Genomic DNA, 15,808 nt, shown 5'->3' on the forward strand with positions numbered 1-15,808 from the left:
AGTTATTTTGAGGTGACAGCAAATGTATACTGTTATACAAGCTGTACACTCACTACTTTACATTGTAGCAAAGTGTTATTTCTTCGGTGTTGTCACAAAAGATATAATAAAAAAATTACAAAAATGTGAGGGGTGTATATATATAGTGGCCTTTTATTGTGGCCAGCCTAAGGCACCCCTGTGCAAAATCATGCTGTCTAATCAGCATCTTGATATGCCACACCTATGAGGTGGATGGATTATCTTGGCAAAGGAAAAGTGCTCACCAACACAGATTTAGACAGGTTTGTGAACAATATTTGAGAGAAATAGGCCTTTTGTATACATAGAATAAGTCGTAAATCTTTAAATTCAGCTCATGATAAATAGGGGCATACACAAAAGTGTTGCGTTTATAATTTTGCTCAGTGTGTGTATATATATATATATATATATATATATATATATATATATATATACATACACACTGTGCTCATAAGTTTACATACCCTGGCAGAATTTATAATTTCTTGGCCATTTTTCAGAGACTATGAATGATAACACAAAAACTTTTCTTTCACGCATGGTTAGTGTTTGACTGAAGCCATTCATTATCAATTAACTGTGTTTACTCTTTTTAAACCATAATGGCAACAGAAACTCAAATGACCCTAATCAAAAGTTTATATACCCTGGTGATTTTGGCCTGATAACATGCATACAAGTTGACACAAAGAGGTTTGAATGGCTAGTAAAGGTAACCATCCTCACCTGTGAACTGTTTGCTTGTAACTAGTGTAATTAGTGTGTGTGTATAAAAGGTCAGTGAGTTTCTGGACTCCTGACAGACCCTTGCATCTTTCATCCAGTGCTACACTGACGTTTCTGGATACTGATTCATGGGAAAGCAAAATAATTGTCAAAGGATCTGCGGAAAAAGGTAGCTGAACTGTATAAAACAGGAAAGGGACATAAAAAGATATCCAAGGAATTGAGAATGGCAGTCAGAGGTGTTCAAACTCTAATCAAGAAGTGGAAATGAGGGGTTCTGTTGAAACCAAACCACGGTCAGGTAGACCAACTAAATTTTCAGCCACAACTGCCAGGAAAATTGTTCGGGATGCAAAGAAAAACCCACAAATAACTTCAGGTGAAATACAGGACTTTCTGAAAACGTGGTGTGGCTGTTTCAAGATGCACAAAAAGGAGGCACTTAAAGGCACTTAAAGAAAGATGGGCTGCATTGTCGAGTCGCCAGAAGAAAGCCATTACTATGCAAATACCACAAAGTATCCCGCTTACAATACACCAAACAGCACAGAGACAAGCCTCAAACCTTCTTGTACAAAGTAATTTGGAGTGATGAGACCAAAATTGAGCTTTTTGGCCACAACCATAAACACTACATTTGGAGAGGAGTCAACAAGGCCTATGATGAAAGGTACACCATTCCTACTGTGAAACAGGGAGGTGGATCGCTGATGTTTTGGGGGGTGGGTGGGCTACAAAGGCACAGGAAATTTGGTCAAAATTGATGGCAAGATGAATGCAGTGTGTTATCAAAAAATACTGGAGGAAAATTTGCATTCATCAGCCAGGAAGCTGCGCATGCGACGTACTTGGACATTCCAACTTGACAATGATCGAAAACACAAGGTCAAGTCAACCTGTCATTGGCTACAGCAGAATAAAGTGAAGGTTCTGGAGTGGCAATCTCAGTCTCCTGACCTCAATATCATTGAGCCACTCAGTGGAGGAATGGGCAGCTTTACCATCTGAGAAGATAAAGAGCCTCATCCACAAATACCACAAAAGACTTCAAGCTGTCATTGATATTAAAGGGGGTAATACACGGTATGAACTGGGGTATGTAAACTTTTGATCAGGGTCATGTGGGTAGTTTCTGTTGTGATTATGATTTAAAAAGCGTAAACACAGTTGATTGATAATAAATGGCTTCAGCCAGACACTAACCATGAGTGAAAGAAAAGTTTTTGTGTTAGACCCCTTTCACACTGGGGCAGTAGGTGCGTCGGCGATAAAGCGCCGCTATTTTTAGCGGCGCTTTACCATCAATTTTGTGGCTCCCCCCCCCCCCCACTAGCGGCCGAGAAAGGGTTAAAACCACTGCAAAGCGCTGCTTCAGCAGCGCTATGCCGGAAGTATAGTTGCACTTGATTTCAATGGGAAGGAGCGGTGAAGGAGCGGTGTATAAACCGCTCCTTCACCGCTCCAAAAATGCTGCTAGCAGGACTTTTTTTACCATCCTGCTAGCACATCGCTCCAGTGTGAAAGCCCTCGGGGCTTTCACATTGGAGAGACAGCAGCGGCTCTTTCAGGGCGCTTTGCAGGCGCTATTTTTAGCGTTACAGCGCCTGCAAAGTGCCCCAGTGTGAAAGGGGTCTTATCATTCATATTCTCTGAAAAATGGCCAAGAAATCATAAATTGTAAACTTATGAGCACAACTGTATATATATATATATATATATATATATATATATATATATATATATATATATATATATATATATATTCTAAAGAAAGCAATGTAGAAATGTTCAGTGATGATATCGTGAAAAGTGATATTATGATAATAAGTAAAAACCCAATAGTGGTAATAAGGGATATGATATTACATTAAATAAAATATTGCTATTCTTACAAACACTGGCAGATAGTCTCAGAAGGCAAGAGCATGCACAGAAAATATATAATGAGCACACAGCCAGAATGTGCATTCTGGCCATTTCAGACATAACAGTATTTAACTAGTAATATGAATATTTATGTTGAAAGATAAAAGGTTCTGCATGAGACAAAATGTTTTCTTTATATTTGCAATCGCAGTCTTTAAAATAACTGTAATACCATTTTATTAAAATAGAAAAAGTTCTGCATGTGCGACAATACTTACAACCAACTTCAATTTTAGTGGTTGCTCTTACAATCCATTTGCTGCTATTAATATAAACATCAAAATCACAAGTGTAGACTCCAACATCCTCCTTGTAGATCTTTTCAAGTTGGATAACATTATTAATAATTGTTAAAGAATATCTTTCTGGGGAAGTTACAGATGCAAATTCGTCACTCTGAGAATACAAAAAATATATTCTTAAACTCATGGCAAACAGAATTCTAGAAATCCAACTATATTCACATTAAGAAGGTCTTGTATTGTAGAACGAAGTGCTCTTTCAAAGAATTTTACCACAATTCATAGAGCATATACTGTATATAATTGTTTAAACATTATTTTAAAAAAGTGCATAATACTTTATAGGACAACATTTGTCTGTATAATAATAATATGTGAGTACCTATGTGTCTGTGTATACATATACTGTATATCTATCTATCTATCTATCTATCTATCTATCTATCTATCTATCTATCTATCTATCTATCTATCTATCTATCTATCTATCTATCCATCTATCTATCTATTTTTAGATAGATAGATAGATAGATAGATAGATAGATAGATAGATAGATAGATAGATAGATAGACAGTCAGGTCCATAAATATTGGGACATCGAAAAAATTCTAATCTTTTTGGCTCTATACACCACCACAATGGATTTGAAATGAAACAAACAAGATGTGCTTTAACTGCAGACTTTCAGCTTTAATTTGAGGGTATTTACATCCAAATCAGGTGAATGGTGTAGGGATTACAACAGTTTGTATATGTGCCTCCCACTTTTTAAGGCACCAAAAGTAATGGGACAATTGGCTGCTCAGCTGTTCCATGGCCAGGTGTGTGTTATTCCCTCATTATCCCATTTACAAAGAGCAGATAAAAGGTCCAGAGTTCATTTCAAGTGTGCTATTTGCAATTGGAATCTGTTGCTGTCAACTCTCAATATGAGATCCAAAGGGCTGTCACTATCAGTGAAGCAAGCCATATTACAACAAAAGTGAGTACACCCCTAACTGAAAATGTCCAAATTGGGCCCAATTAGCCATTTTCATTAGCTCAATGAGCTACAGTTCATTGAGGCAACCATGAATGCCAACATGCACTGTGACATACTGAAGCAGAGCATGATCCCCTCCCTTTGGAGACTGGTCCGCAGGGCAGTATTCCCACATGATAACGACCCCAAACACACCTCCAAGACAACCACTGCCTTGCTAAAGAAGCTGAGTGTAAAGGTGATGGACTGGCAAAGCATGTCTCCAGACCTAAACCCTATTGAGCATCTGTGATGCATCCTCAAACGGAAGGTGAAGGAGCACAAGGTCTCTAACATGCACCAGCCCTGTGATGTCACCATGGAGGAGTGGAAGAGAACTCCAGTAGCAACCTGTGAAGCTCTGGTGAACTCCATGCCCAAGAGGGTTAAGGCAGTGCTGGAAAATTTACACTCAGTGTTCAGTATCTCAAAAAAGTGAGTACACCCCTCAAATGTTTGTAAATATTTTATTATATCTTTTCGTGTGACAACATTGAAGAAATTATACTTTGCTACAATGTAAAGTAGTGAGTGTACAGCTTGTATAACAGTGTAAATTTGCTGTCCCCTTAAAATAACTTGACACACAGCCATTAATGTCTAAACCGCTGGTACACCCCTAAGTGAAAATGTCCAAATCGAACCCAAAGTGTCAATATTTTGTGTGGCCACAATTATTTTCTAGCACTGCCTTAACCCTCTTGGGTATGGAGTTCACCAGAGCTTTACAGGTTGCCACTGAAGTCCTTTTCCACTCCTCCATGATGACATCATGGAGCTGGTGAATGTTAGAGACCTTGCGCTCCTCCACCCTGTTCGAGGATGCCCCACAGATGCTCAATAGGGTTTAGGTTTAGGCTGCAGCTGCCTCTTTCCACTGCCCTTCCCACAGTCCACTTTTCTGGTTCTGCTCCCATCTCAAACTGCAAACTCTCAGTTCTCTGCCTCCCCAGTTCTCTTGGCTCTGCTTCACTCACCAGACCTCCTGGCTGCGACCTTGCTTGCCTTGTTTTGAATCAAGTGTAAACGAGCCCCAAGGGCTCGTTTACACTTACTTCAAAACAAGACTTTGGACTGGCTTTGTTAAAGCTTTCTGAACGCTAGTCAAAGCCCCTGTCACTAAATAAAATGGTTAGCCTACAGTCCTGTTTACACCTGCTTTTGCTTTGCTTTGGCTTTGCTTCAAAAAATATACCCCATGTAGCTTTAGTGGTGCTTCAAAGCGTCTTCAAAGCCTCCATAAAAGTCTATGGCAAAGCTCGCTTGAAGCCCCACTGAAGCCCCACCAAAGCCCCACAAAGCCTAACCGAAGCCCCACCGAAGCTTCATCAAAGCCCCACTAAGTCTCATTGAAGCCTCACTGAAGCCCCACCGAAGCCCCATCGAAACTCAACCAAAGCCTTATCGAAGCCCCACCGAAGCCTCATCGAAGCCTTGTGGAAGCACCAAGTAAAAGCAGGTATAAACGGGACTGTAAGCTAACCATTTTATTTAGTGGCAGGGGCTTTGACTGGCGTTCAGAGACCTTTAACAAAGGCTGTCCAAAGCCATGTTTTGAAGCAAGTGTAAACTAACCCTTAGACCCCTTTCACACTGAAGGCATTTTTCCGGCGTTTTAGCGCTAAAAATAGCGAATGTAAAGTGCCTGAAAACTGCCTCCCATGCCGCTCCAGTGTGAAAGCCCGAGTGCTTTCACACTGGGGTGGTGCGCTTGCGGGACGAGAAAAAAAGTCCTGCAAGCAGTATCTTTGGGGTGGTTTTGGAGCGCTGTATACAGAGCTCCTAAACCACCCCTTCCCATTGGAATGAATGGGCAGCGCTTCCAAAGCACCGCAACACGGGCCCTTTCAACTCTTGCTTCAGCTGCTAGTGGGGGTTAAGATAAAAGCTATAAAAGTTACTGAGAGTGAGGTAACAGAGGTACGCTGACTGGAGGAGTGGACATAGGCTCTGAATGTCCTTCCTAATGCTACACATATACCTGTACAAGTGTGTAGAACAAGGAAAAACATCTTCCGGAGGAACTCCGCATACAACACTACACACAAGTAGCTCATCTCTGAGTTGTGGGACCGCCTTAAAGTTTGACTTGCACACGACCATGGCCCATGCCTGGTCACGGGCATTGGTGAGCACATTTTCAGGCAAGGTGTTGCCCCTGTGCTAGGATGAGTGACTCTGTTCGCCTGGCATAGCCCAAAAGAACCTACGCCCAGGTAGGCCTCCTATATAACCTACACATGAGTTAATGGGGAACATGGAGGAACTGTCAGGCCAGTTAAAAAGCACTTAAAAGTGTAACCTTTCATTATGTCCAGGGTTTCATTTTTCATCTTATGTAATGTAGGACATTTTATTGTTGCACAATAAAGGAAAACCTACCTTATACCATGTCACATTTGATATGTTCTTCATTTGCTGACAGCCTTGTGAAGGACAAGAAATCAACTCTTTTGTTTTGTCAGTTGTGAAATATAAACTGCTAGAACCATATGGCAGTATGCAGTTGTCCTTGGACTGCACAAATACAGCTAATTTTATGCAGTCATTATCCACACTGTATCAAGACATCAAGAAAACAATGTTAGTTGAATTTTTTATTAGTTACTATTAGTTCAGATCTCTGAATAAATGAAACTGGTACATTACATATATACAATTATATAAAATGTGTCACTGCATACTGAATAAAAACTATACCACCTATCAAGTTATAGTATTTACAGAGCCAGCGTGCACTAAAATGCACCTTTCACACATTAAAAGACAAATATTCTGTGTGCACCAGTTTTAGTAAATCTCCCCTACAGAATTGGATTCACTGCCATTATTTATTTCTAATGGGCACTAATTTTGTTTCACATTTATATTCACAAGAGTTTGTTGAGTTAAGAGATTTTTGGTGAACATGTTTATATAAATGTTTTCATGTTTTTGTAAGTGGATACAGTTTGTATTTATTTATTACAGGTACTGCATTTTGTTTGACACATAAGGATTTGACCAGCCTTTTATTGTTTTTTTTTTAACTTTATATATATAATGTAGCAGGTGCCCTGCATATCCAGTGGCCTGGCCAAGCTGGCCAAGGTTCTTCTGTGAGGGAGAAAGTGCCTGTCAGTTTCTGTGGAGGAATTTCCCCCCTCCCTTTTTTCTTCTTCACTGACTCACACAGAGCTGCTCATTCTGCATCCTCCCCTGTGTTCCTATTGACAGGTGCACAGGGGAGGAGCTGCAAAGGATTCTGGGATATGTAGGCCCCATCTAAAACGATCCCATAGCTTTCTATGGACACAGGACTACAAGTGAAGTTCTTTTCCACTCCTCCATGATGACATCACGGAGCTGGTGAATGTTAGAGACCTTGCGCTCCTCCACCCTGTTCCAGGATGCCCCACAGATGCTCAATAGGGTTTAGGTTTAGGCTGCAGCTGCCTCTTTCCACTGCCCTTCCCACAGTCCACTTTTCTGAAGGACAAGAAATCAACTCTTTTGTTTTGTCAGTTGTGAACTATAAACTGCTAGAACCATATGGCAGTATGCAGTTGTCCTTTGCACAAATACAGCAAATTTTATGCAGTTATTATCCACACTGTATATTGGCAGGTGCACAGGGGAGGAGCTGCAAAGGATTTTGGGATATGTAGTCCCCATCTAAAATAGTCCCATAGCTTTCTATGGACACAGAACTACAAGAGCCAGCCTGCTCTAGGGAAAGAAAAACAAAAGACTCCATCTTGATCTCCTGAGGGAGTTCAGTTACCACAAGGCAGGGGAAGGGACTGGACTTAGGGAAGAGGTGCTGCCTTCCGGATCAGTCCACCACGTTGTTCTGGGCATCCACAGCAGCTGGTCGGGGACATCCAGCCTGAGAGAGGGGGATCCCAGGTGCATATCCAGACGCACCTGCACTGACGGTGTGAAGTGTTCCAGTGTGAGTTGACCAGTCGAGTCACTAGAAGAGCCTACCTGTTCCAGGATGTTTGTTTGGGCCTTGACTGCAGGATTGGTGAGAGGGCTTTTGCCCATTTGCAGGAAACAAGAACACTGCACACAGAGTTGAATGGACCCTGCATACAGATGTAATTGCTGTTAGTCACCTTGCTGACACTTGTAGTGCCACAGGACAACAGGCCATCCAGATACGGAGACACTGTATACAGACACCATTGTCCTTATTCACCTAGGAAGATTCTGCATTATTTGTTTGGTAATCCGTGCCAGTTGTATTGCTTTGCTCTGCCATTTAGGAGTTTAAGTGCACCAATGAAAGTGGCTAGCTGAAGACACAAGGCCTCATCCTTCTCTAAGGGACTAAAGTTACTGGTGCCATATGGGCACGCACAGGCATGTTCAGGGCTCTGTATATGAAGTGGATGTGTGGGATTGTTTGCCTTGAGGGTTAATTCATTGAATGTTGATCTGGGTACAGTGTTTGTAAATGGGCCTGTGTTGTCAGGGTGCAGAAGAGAGAGGTCTGATATAAAGAGGGTCAATCTTCTGCTCTCCTCCTGCCTGGATTCATAGTGCCAAATTTGAGTAGAGGCAACCAATCCGATATAAAGTGTCATATTGTGATTTATTTGCCATGTAAATGTGCCTCTGCTCTTAGGGACATTCTCAGGTTTGGAATCCCCTGAAAGCAGCCTGAATATAGTATTGAGCTACATTGCTTTTAAGCTCAGTTATTACTCTTCAGTTGATTACTTGAATATACAGCATATACAGTGGGGACGGAAAGTATTCAGACCCCTTTAAATTTTTCACTCTTTGTTATATTGCAGCCATTTGTTAAAATCATTTAAGTTCATTTTTTTTCCTCATTAATGTACACACAGCACCCCATATTAACAGAAAAACACAGAATTGTTGACATTTTTGCAGATTTATTAAAAAAGAAAAACTGAAATATCACATGGTCCTAAGTATTCAGACCCTTTGCTGTGACACTCATATATTTAACTCAGGTGCAGTCCATTTCTTCTGATCATCCTTGAGATGGTTCTACACCTTCATTTGAGTCCAGCTGTGTTTGATTATACTGATTGGAGTTGATTAGGAAAGCCACACACCTGTCTATATAAGACCTTACAGCTCACAGTGCATGTCAGAGCAAATGAGAATCATGAGGTCAAAGGAACTGCCTGAAGAGCTCAGAGACAAAATTGTGGCAAGGCACAGATCTGGCCAAGGTTACAAAAAAATTCTGCTGCACTTAAGGTTCCTAAGAGCACAGTGGCCTCCATAAACCTTAAATGAAAGATATTTTGGACAACCAGAACCCTTCCTAGAGCTGGCCGTCTGGCCAAAATGAGCTATCGGGGGAGAAGAGCCTTGGTGAGAGAGGTAAAGAAGAACCCAAAGATCACTGTGGCTGAGCTCCAGAGATGCAGTCGGGAGATAGGAGAAAATTGTAGAAAGTCAACCATCACTGCAGCCCTCCACCAGTTGGGGCTTAATGGCAGAGTGGCCCGACGGGAAGCCTCTCCTCCGTGCAAGACACATGAAAGCCCGCATGGAGTTTGCTAAAAAACACCTGAAGGACTCCAAGATGGTGAGAAATAAGATTCTCTGGTCTGATGAGGCCAAGATAGAACTTTTTGGCCTTAATTCTAAGCGGTATGTGTGGAGAAAACCATGCACTGCTCATCACCTGTCCAATACAGACCCAACAGTGAAGCATGGTGGTGGCAGCATCATGCTGTGGGGGTGTTTTTCAGCTGCAGGGACAGGACGACTGGTTGTAATCGAGGGAAAGATGAATGCAGCCAAGTACAGGGATATCCTGTACGAAAACCTTCTCCAGAGTGCTCAGGACCTCAGACTGGCCGAAGGTTTACCTTCCAACAAGACAATGACCCTAAGCACACAGCTAAAATAACAAAGGAGTGGCTTCACGACAACTTCGTGACTGTTCTTGAATGGCCCAGCTAGAGCCCTGACTTAAACCCAATTGAGCATCTCTGGAGAGACCTAAAAATGGCTGTCCACCAATGTTTACCATCCAACCTGACAGAACTGGAGAGGATCTGCAAGGAGGAATGGCAGAGGATCCCCAAATCCAGGTGTGAAAATTGTTGCATCTTTCCCAAAAAGACTCATGGCTGTTTTAGATCAAAAGGGTACTTCTACTAAACACTGAGCAAAGGGTCTGAATACTTAGGACCATGTGATATTTCAGTTTTTCTTTTTTAATAAATCTGAAAAATGTCAACAATTCTGTGTTTTTCTGTCAATATGGGGTGCTGTGTGTACATTAATGAGGGAAAAAAATGAACTTAAATGATTTTAGCAAATGGCTGCAATATAACAAATAGTGAAAAATTTAAGGGAGTCTGAATACTTTCCGTCCCCACTGTAGATATATAATGTTACTGTCTGTTACTTTTCCACAGAAATTTTGCAGTAAAGACAATTTCTGTGTTTTATCATAATGTGTGTGTTTCTTAGTTAGTCATTGCACTTACACTATTGCCAGGTGTGCCAAGAGGGGCAGAGACTGTTATTGGGATTGAGAGGCAGAGTATTCAACAAATATACTTAAGTGGCTCCTGCGGGGGTAGCGCTACATGTGGGGGCAAGTCCATGATATTACCGCTATTCTGCAATCAACCCCTCAGGACAGCACCCCTAGAGACCCCAAGATGGACCCCGCTACTGCGACCCAGTGGTGTAGAGAAGAAAATGGCTAAGTGGAGCTGTGTGTGGTGATTGATGTTCCTAGAGGTGACTGGACTGGGGATTGGGTCCGTCAAGCACTAGATGCCTTGGATCTGGGCCAAAGTGTAAGCATTTTGAATGTGAAGGCAGACCCTAGCTCTGATAATACCTCTGTCTTGATGGAGTGGAAGAAGGGAGTTCCTGGCGCCTTGCGGTGGTCATCTTACAACTAACGCGAATGTCAACGCTTTGTTGATCCATCCTGTCGGACAAAGCTCCAACCCAGGGGGCTCAGGAGGTATCCAACCAGATCCAGAGGCTACCACCTCCATGCCAACTACATCCTCTGAAGATCTTTTTCCCCCTTAGTAGCCAAGTTTGGGAAACTGGTCGAAGGGCTCCTCAAATAGCCAGCTATGCTGACCGATTATGGTTATCACAAGCTACAGTTCTTCTCTGGGAAGGTCCCCACACCCTCAGGAGAGGATGACTTCGACACTTGGATTGAAAAATCCATCCAAGCAGTTGAAGAGTGGGAAGTGGCTGATGTAGTGAACAGGCAGAGAGTGGTTGAAGGTCTGCGGGCTCCAGCTCTGGATGTGATTAGGAATCTGAAGTGGGGTAAACCCAGCTGCACTACTTCTGAGTGCTTGGGAGTGCTCTGTGAGGTTAATGGAAGAACTGAAGATGGTGCGGAGTTAATCTATCCCTTTAACCACACTTACCAGATGGAGAGTGAGAAGCTATCAGCTCATGTTGTGCAGCGAGATCAGATTCTGATGAGTGAGAGCACCAAAGAAGTTATCCTCACTTTATATTGGAATGCCATAATGTCCTATTGTCATCATGAAGAGAATGATTGTAAATAAAAACTATACTTGACTGATTAGATAATCTGATTACTTATTTCCAGTATCTCATTACTATTTAATTTAAAATGCATGTCTTTTGATTCTGTTTTGGCACAAAGCAATGTAAAAAGCTTTGAATGTATGGAGTTTTCTGCTAACATGTTGGAGACATAGAATTTATGTCAGCATGAGTGGGAGCTCCTTTCCCAGCCCTGAACCACAAGACGCGCCCCCCCCCCCCCCCCCCGCCAACGCCTCCCCCGATCATCGGAAATGGCTGTGCATCGGCCCATATGGGGGGAGACCACAGAGGGAGAGAAGTTAGTCGTCAGCTGCAGTTCAGCCTAGTCTCCCACAAGCCTCCCAAGATGGCGGCCGCGGCCCCCTCAGGAGGAGACACAGAGGAACAAATCTTTTTTAATCGTACTGATCGCTGTATAAAAGTGAATGGTCCCAAAATAGCACCAAAAGAGTCCGATCTGTCCGCCATAATGTTGCAGTCACGATAAAAATCGCTGATCACCATCATTACTAGTAAAAAAAATTATTATTAAAAATGCCATAAAACTATCTCCTATTTTGTAGACGCTATAACTTTTGCGCAAACCAATCAATAAATGCTTATTGTGATTTTTTTTATCAATAATATGTAGAAGAATACATATCGGCCTAAACTGAGGAAAAAAAAATGTTTTTTTTATATATTTTTTGGGGATATTTATTATAGCAAAAAGTAAAAAATATTGCTTTTTTTTTTCAAAATTGTCGCTCTTTTTTTGTTTATAGGGTAAAAAATAAAAACTGCAAAGCTGATCAAATACCACCAAAAGAAAGCTCTATTTGTGGGAAAAAAAGGACGTCAATTTTGTTTGGGAGCCACGTCGCACGACCGCGCAATTGTCAGTTAAAGCGACGCAGTGCCGAATTGCAAAAAGTGCTCTGGTCAGGAAGGGAGCAAATCCTTCCAGGGCTGAAGTGGTTAAGGAAAGGTCATGAAAAAATCACGCAACCTGGATAACCTCTCCACACAAGGGACTAACATCCAGATATTCGCGGACATTTCCCCTGCCACTATCCAGAAGAGGAGATTCCTCAAGCCACTGCTGGCAATACTTTCCCAAAAAATGATCAAATACAGATGGTCCTTCCCATTCTGCCTGCAATTTCAGTACAAGGATAAATCGTACGGATTCACGAGCTTCCAAGATGGCTGATGGCTATTCCTCCAACTAGGATTCATCTCAAAGGATGGGCCCCCCCAGGAGATGTCAAGTTGTCAGCATACCTCCAAGAGGCCTCCTCCTAGCAGCCCAGTCGCTCCACTTTGGAACAAGCAGCAATCAAAGAGGCACCGTGACTCTGGGCCACTGCGATGAGCCTTCCCGAAGAGCGACCCTCTAGGGTCTGTTTTCTCTTCCTCTTTGGACGGTTGTTCCCCCTGAAAGTGAGGGGAATTCTTGACAGCTAGTCGGATTCTGACCTGACGCACTGGACTGGATTCTCCCCTGTAACTCATTTTCTCATTCCTGTTTATTGATTTTTTTTTGTAGATAGTTGCAGTCTGTGGTCTAGCCTCAGTCTCTTACCTGCATTAGGCGGGACAGTGCCTGTGTTTAGTGGCTGACTTTGTTGTTTGCATCAGTGAACAAACACTCCCTCTATCCTTTACCCCATCCATCCCCCTCTCCACACCTCGCCCCCCCTTCTCCCCTTTTCCCTTTCCCCATGTAATAGTACATTTTTTGCTATTTACAATTTAATATCCAGTTTTATATCTGGTCTTCAGGACTGCTTATAGTTATGATTTGTTAACCTTTTATTTTGATAACTGTTTTTGGGTCCCACATACCCACCTCTTCAATAGGGGACGGGTGACCAAAGCAAGACCGCATGTCGCTCCATCTGTTGTACCCTGGGGAGTTGCCCTCTTCTGGTTGCACCAGGTACGCAACCTTTCCTTGGGTTGCCCTTATACCGAACCCTAAGTCCCATGGGGTTTCGGAGCAGGACTAGGCTGTCCAGCCCTGCACCAATGAAATTTGGGATTTTATCTCTTCTTTCTATTCTACTTTCCTCTCTTATCCTTCCCCTTTTCTTTTCCAAACTCATTGTTACTTTAACTATTTTCCTTTTGTCCCCCCCCCCAGGTGGCTACACGGAGAGCTCCTCCGTGCACTCTGGCAGGGCCTTGAAGCTCTTTTAGAATCCCCTGAATCAAACTATGTCTAGCATTGGATCAGGTATGTGCTTTTCACATGAGTTTGCTTTCCCCTTTCATATCCATGGCTGATTCAAAACCCACTCCAACATACCTCAAAGTAGCTTCTCATAATGTACAAGGCCTAAACTCCCCAATCAAAAGACATAGATCTTTTCACAACTATCACTCTAGGCACATTGAAGTACTTCTTCTCCAATAAACACATTTCCCTAAAAGTTATACTCCATCGTTCTTGCACCAAAATTGTCCTACCTTTTTTCTTGCCAATGCTGATGTCAAGAAAAGGGGGGTGGCTGTCTAAACAAACCCCTCACACACTATTAAAGATAAAGGAGGGAGATATATCTTAGTTAAGGGACATATTACTGGCGAGCTGTATATGTTCATATCGTACTATGCTCCCAACCGAGGACAAGCATCCTTCTTCTCCTCTATGCTCTCTGCATTATCCCCCCACCTCGAAGGACGGGTAATTGTTGGAGGAGATTCAAATATAGCCTTCAATTGCCTCCTGGACAAATCGGGACTAGGCATCCCCCACCTACGGAAGCCCCCCCCAAACAAAGCCTTCATATTGCCCGGCTCCTTCACTCCCTGGGCCTGATTGACTTATGGAGAGAACATAACCCCTCCACAAATGATTACACCCATTTCTCAGCTCCGCAGAAGACCTATGCCAGAATAGATCACATTTTTTTTTTCACTCCTTGGGTATCCACCTGACCTCCGGGGCCACGATCAGTGCAATCCCTTGGTCGGACCATTCTCTGGTCACTATCAAGATTGAGGGATTCCGTGATTCCGTGACGATAGGTCCTCGTCAGTGGAGTCTCAATGAATCCCTCCTTTCCAACTCCGTACACTGCACCCTGATTGAAAAAAATCTCAAGGAATTTTTCTGTGTTAACGACTCGGAGGAGATCTCCCCAAGCTCGTTATGGTGGCCATATAAGGCAGTATTGAGGGGTAAATTCATCCAGCTAGCTTCCCCCCTGAAGAGGGAATGACAAATGGGTCTCATCAACTTAGAAAAAACTTTTCAATCCCTTAGTAAGGCTCACAAACGCAAACCTACACCTGATTCTCTTGCTAAACTGGAAGCAGCCAGATTAGAACTAAACCTGGCCCTCACTTCCAGTGCTGAAAAACACCTAAAATGGACAAAGGGCCGATTCTATCTCCACACAGACAAAGTAGGCCCCCAACTAGCTTCCAAACTATCCCCCAAACATAGGTCGTATACTTTACCCAAAATCAGATCGCTATCTGGCTCCCTGATCCAGAATCCTGAACGTATTCTTGAGTCCTTCCACTCATTCTACTCTAAACTGTACTCTGGGACTGATCCCATCCCACAAACTGACTTGAATGCCTTCCTGCATGACGCCCTCCTACCCAAACTATCGGACTCGCACAGGTCCGCAATGGAATTCCCATAGCTGAAGCCGAGGTCCGGGCGGTCGTCAAGGGCCTCAAAAACGGGTCAGCTCCAGGCTCTGATGGCTTCTCTTCACATTACTATAAGACCTTCATTGAGGTCCTCTCACCTGGTCCGACTCTTCAATTCTCTTAGACAAGGCTCCCCCCTAGAACCAGCGGAAAATTTAGCATACATATCTGTTATCCCTAAACCTGGCAAAGACCCCAGCAAAGAATGTAACTATAGATCAATCTCTCTCATCAATAATGACATGAAGATTATGACAAAAATGTTATCCAATAGATTAGCCTCCTTTGTAAGAGATTACATACACAGAGACCAAGTAGGGTTTATCCCGGGGCCTCAGGGGTCAGATCAGGTAAGGAGAGCAGTGGATGTTATCTCCCTCCTTAACTCGGGCTGGGACTGAGGCCTTTCCCAAGAAGGGTTTCTCCTATCCATTGACCTCCTTTGACACCGTGACATGGTCTTACTTGTTTACTATTCTAGAAAAATGGGGAATTGGGACCAGCTTCCTTAATATATTAAAAGCCTTATACTCCTTGCCAAAAGCCCAGGTTAAGATTCAAGGGCACCTCTCTGACCCACTCCCAATCACACGAGGTATGAGACAAGGTTGCCCCTATCCCCTCTCCTGTTTGCAATAGCAATAGAGGCACTAGCAACTGCCATTTGAGGTCATCCAGACATCCATG

The 15,808-nt window shown here is 42.9% G+C and overlaps 1 protein-coding gene across 2 annotated transcripts in view; it reads right to left on the reverse strand.

Annotated features, from left to right (window-relative positions):
- Positions 1 to 15,808, reverse strand: part of IL18RAP (interleukin 18 receptor accessory protein) — a 62,620-nt gene that overhangs the window by 35,810 nt on the left and 11,002 nt on the right. For both annotated transcript variants that reach the window (XM_073614760.1, XM_073614759.1), the window contains 2 exons: positions 6,323 to 6,497; positions 2,895 to 3,072 (listed from right to left, as the gene is read on the reverse strand). In XM_073614760.1, coding sequence (XP_073470861.1) covers positions 2,895 to 3,072; positions 6,323 to 6,497 — 353 coding nt within the window. The remainder of the gene's footprint in view (positions 1 to 2,894; positions 3,073 to 6,322; positions 6,498 to 15,808) is intronic.

Source organism: Aquarana catesbeiana, linkage group LG02, assembly GCF_042186555.1.
Source record: "Aquarana catesbeiana isolate 2022-GZ linkage group LG02, ASM4218655v1, whole genome shotgun sequence".
Classification (NCBI taxonomy): Eukaryota; Metazoa; Chordata; class Amphibia; order Anura; family Ranidae; genus Aquarana; species Aquarana catesbeiana.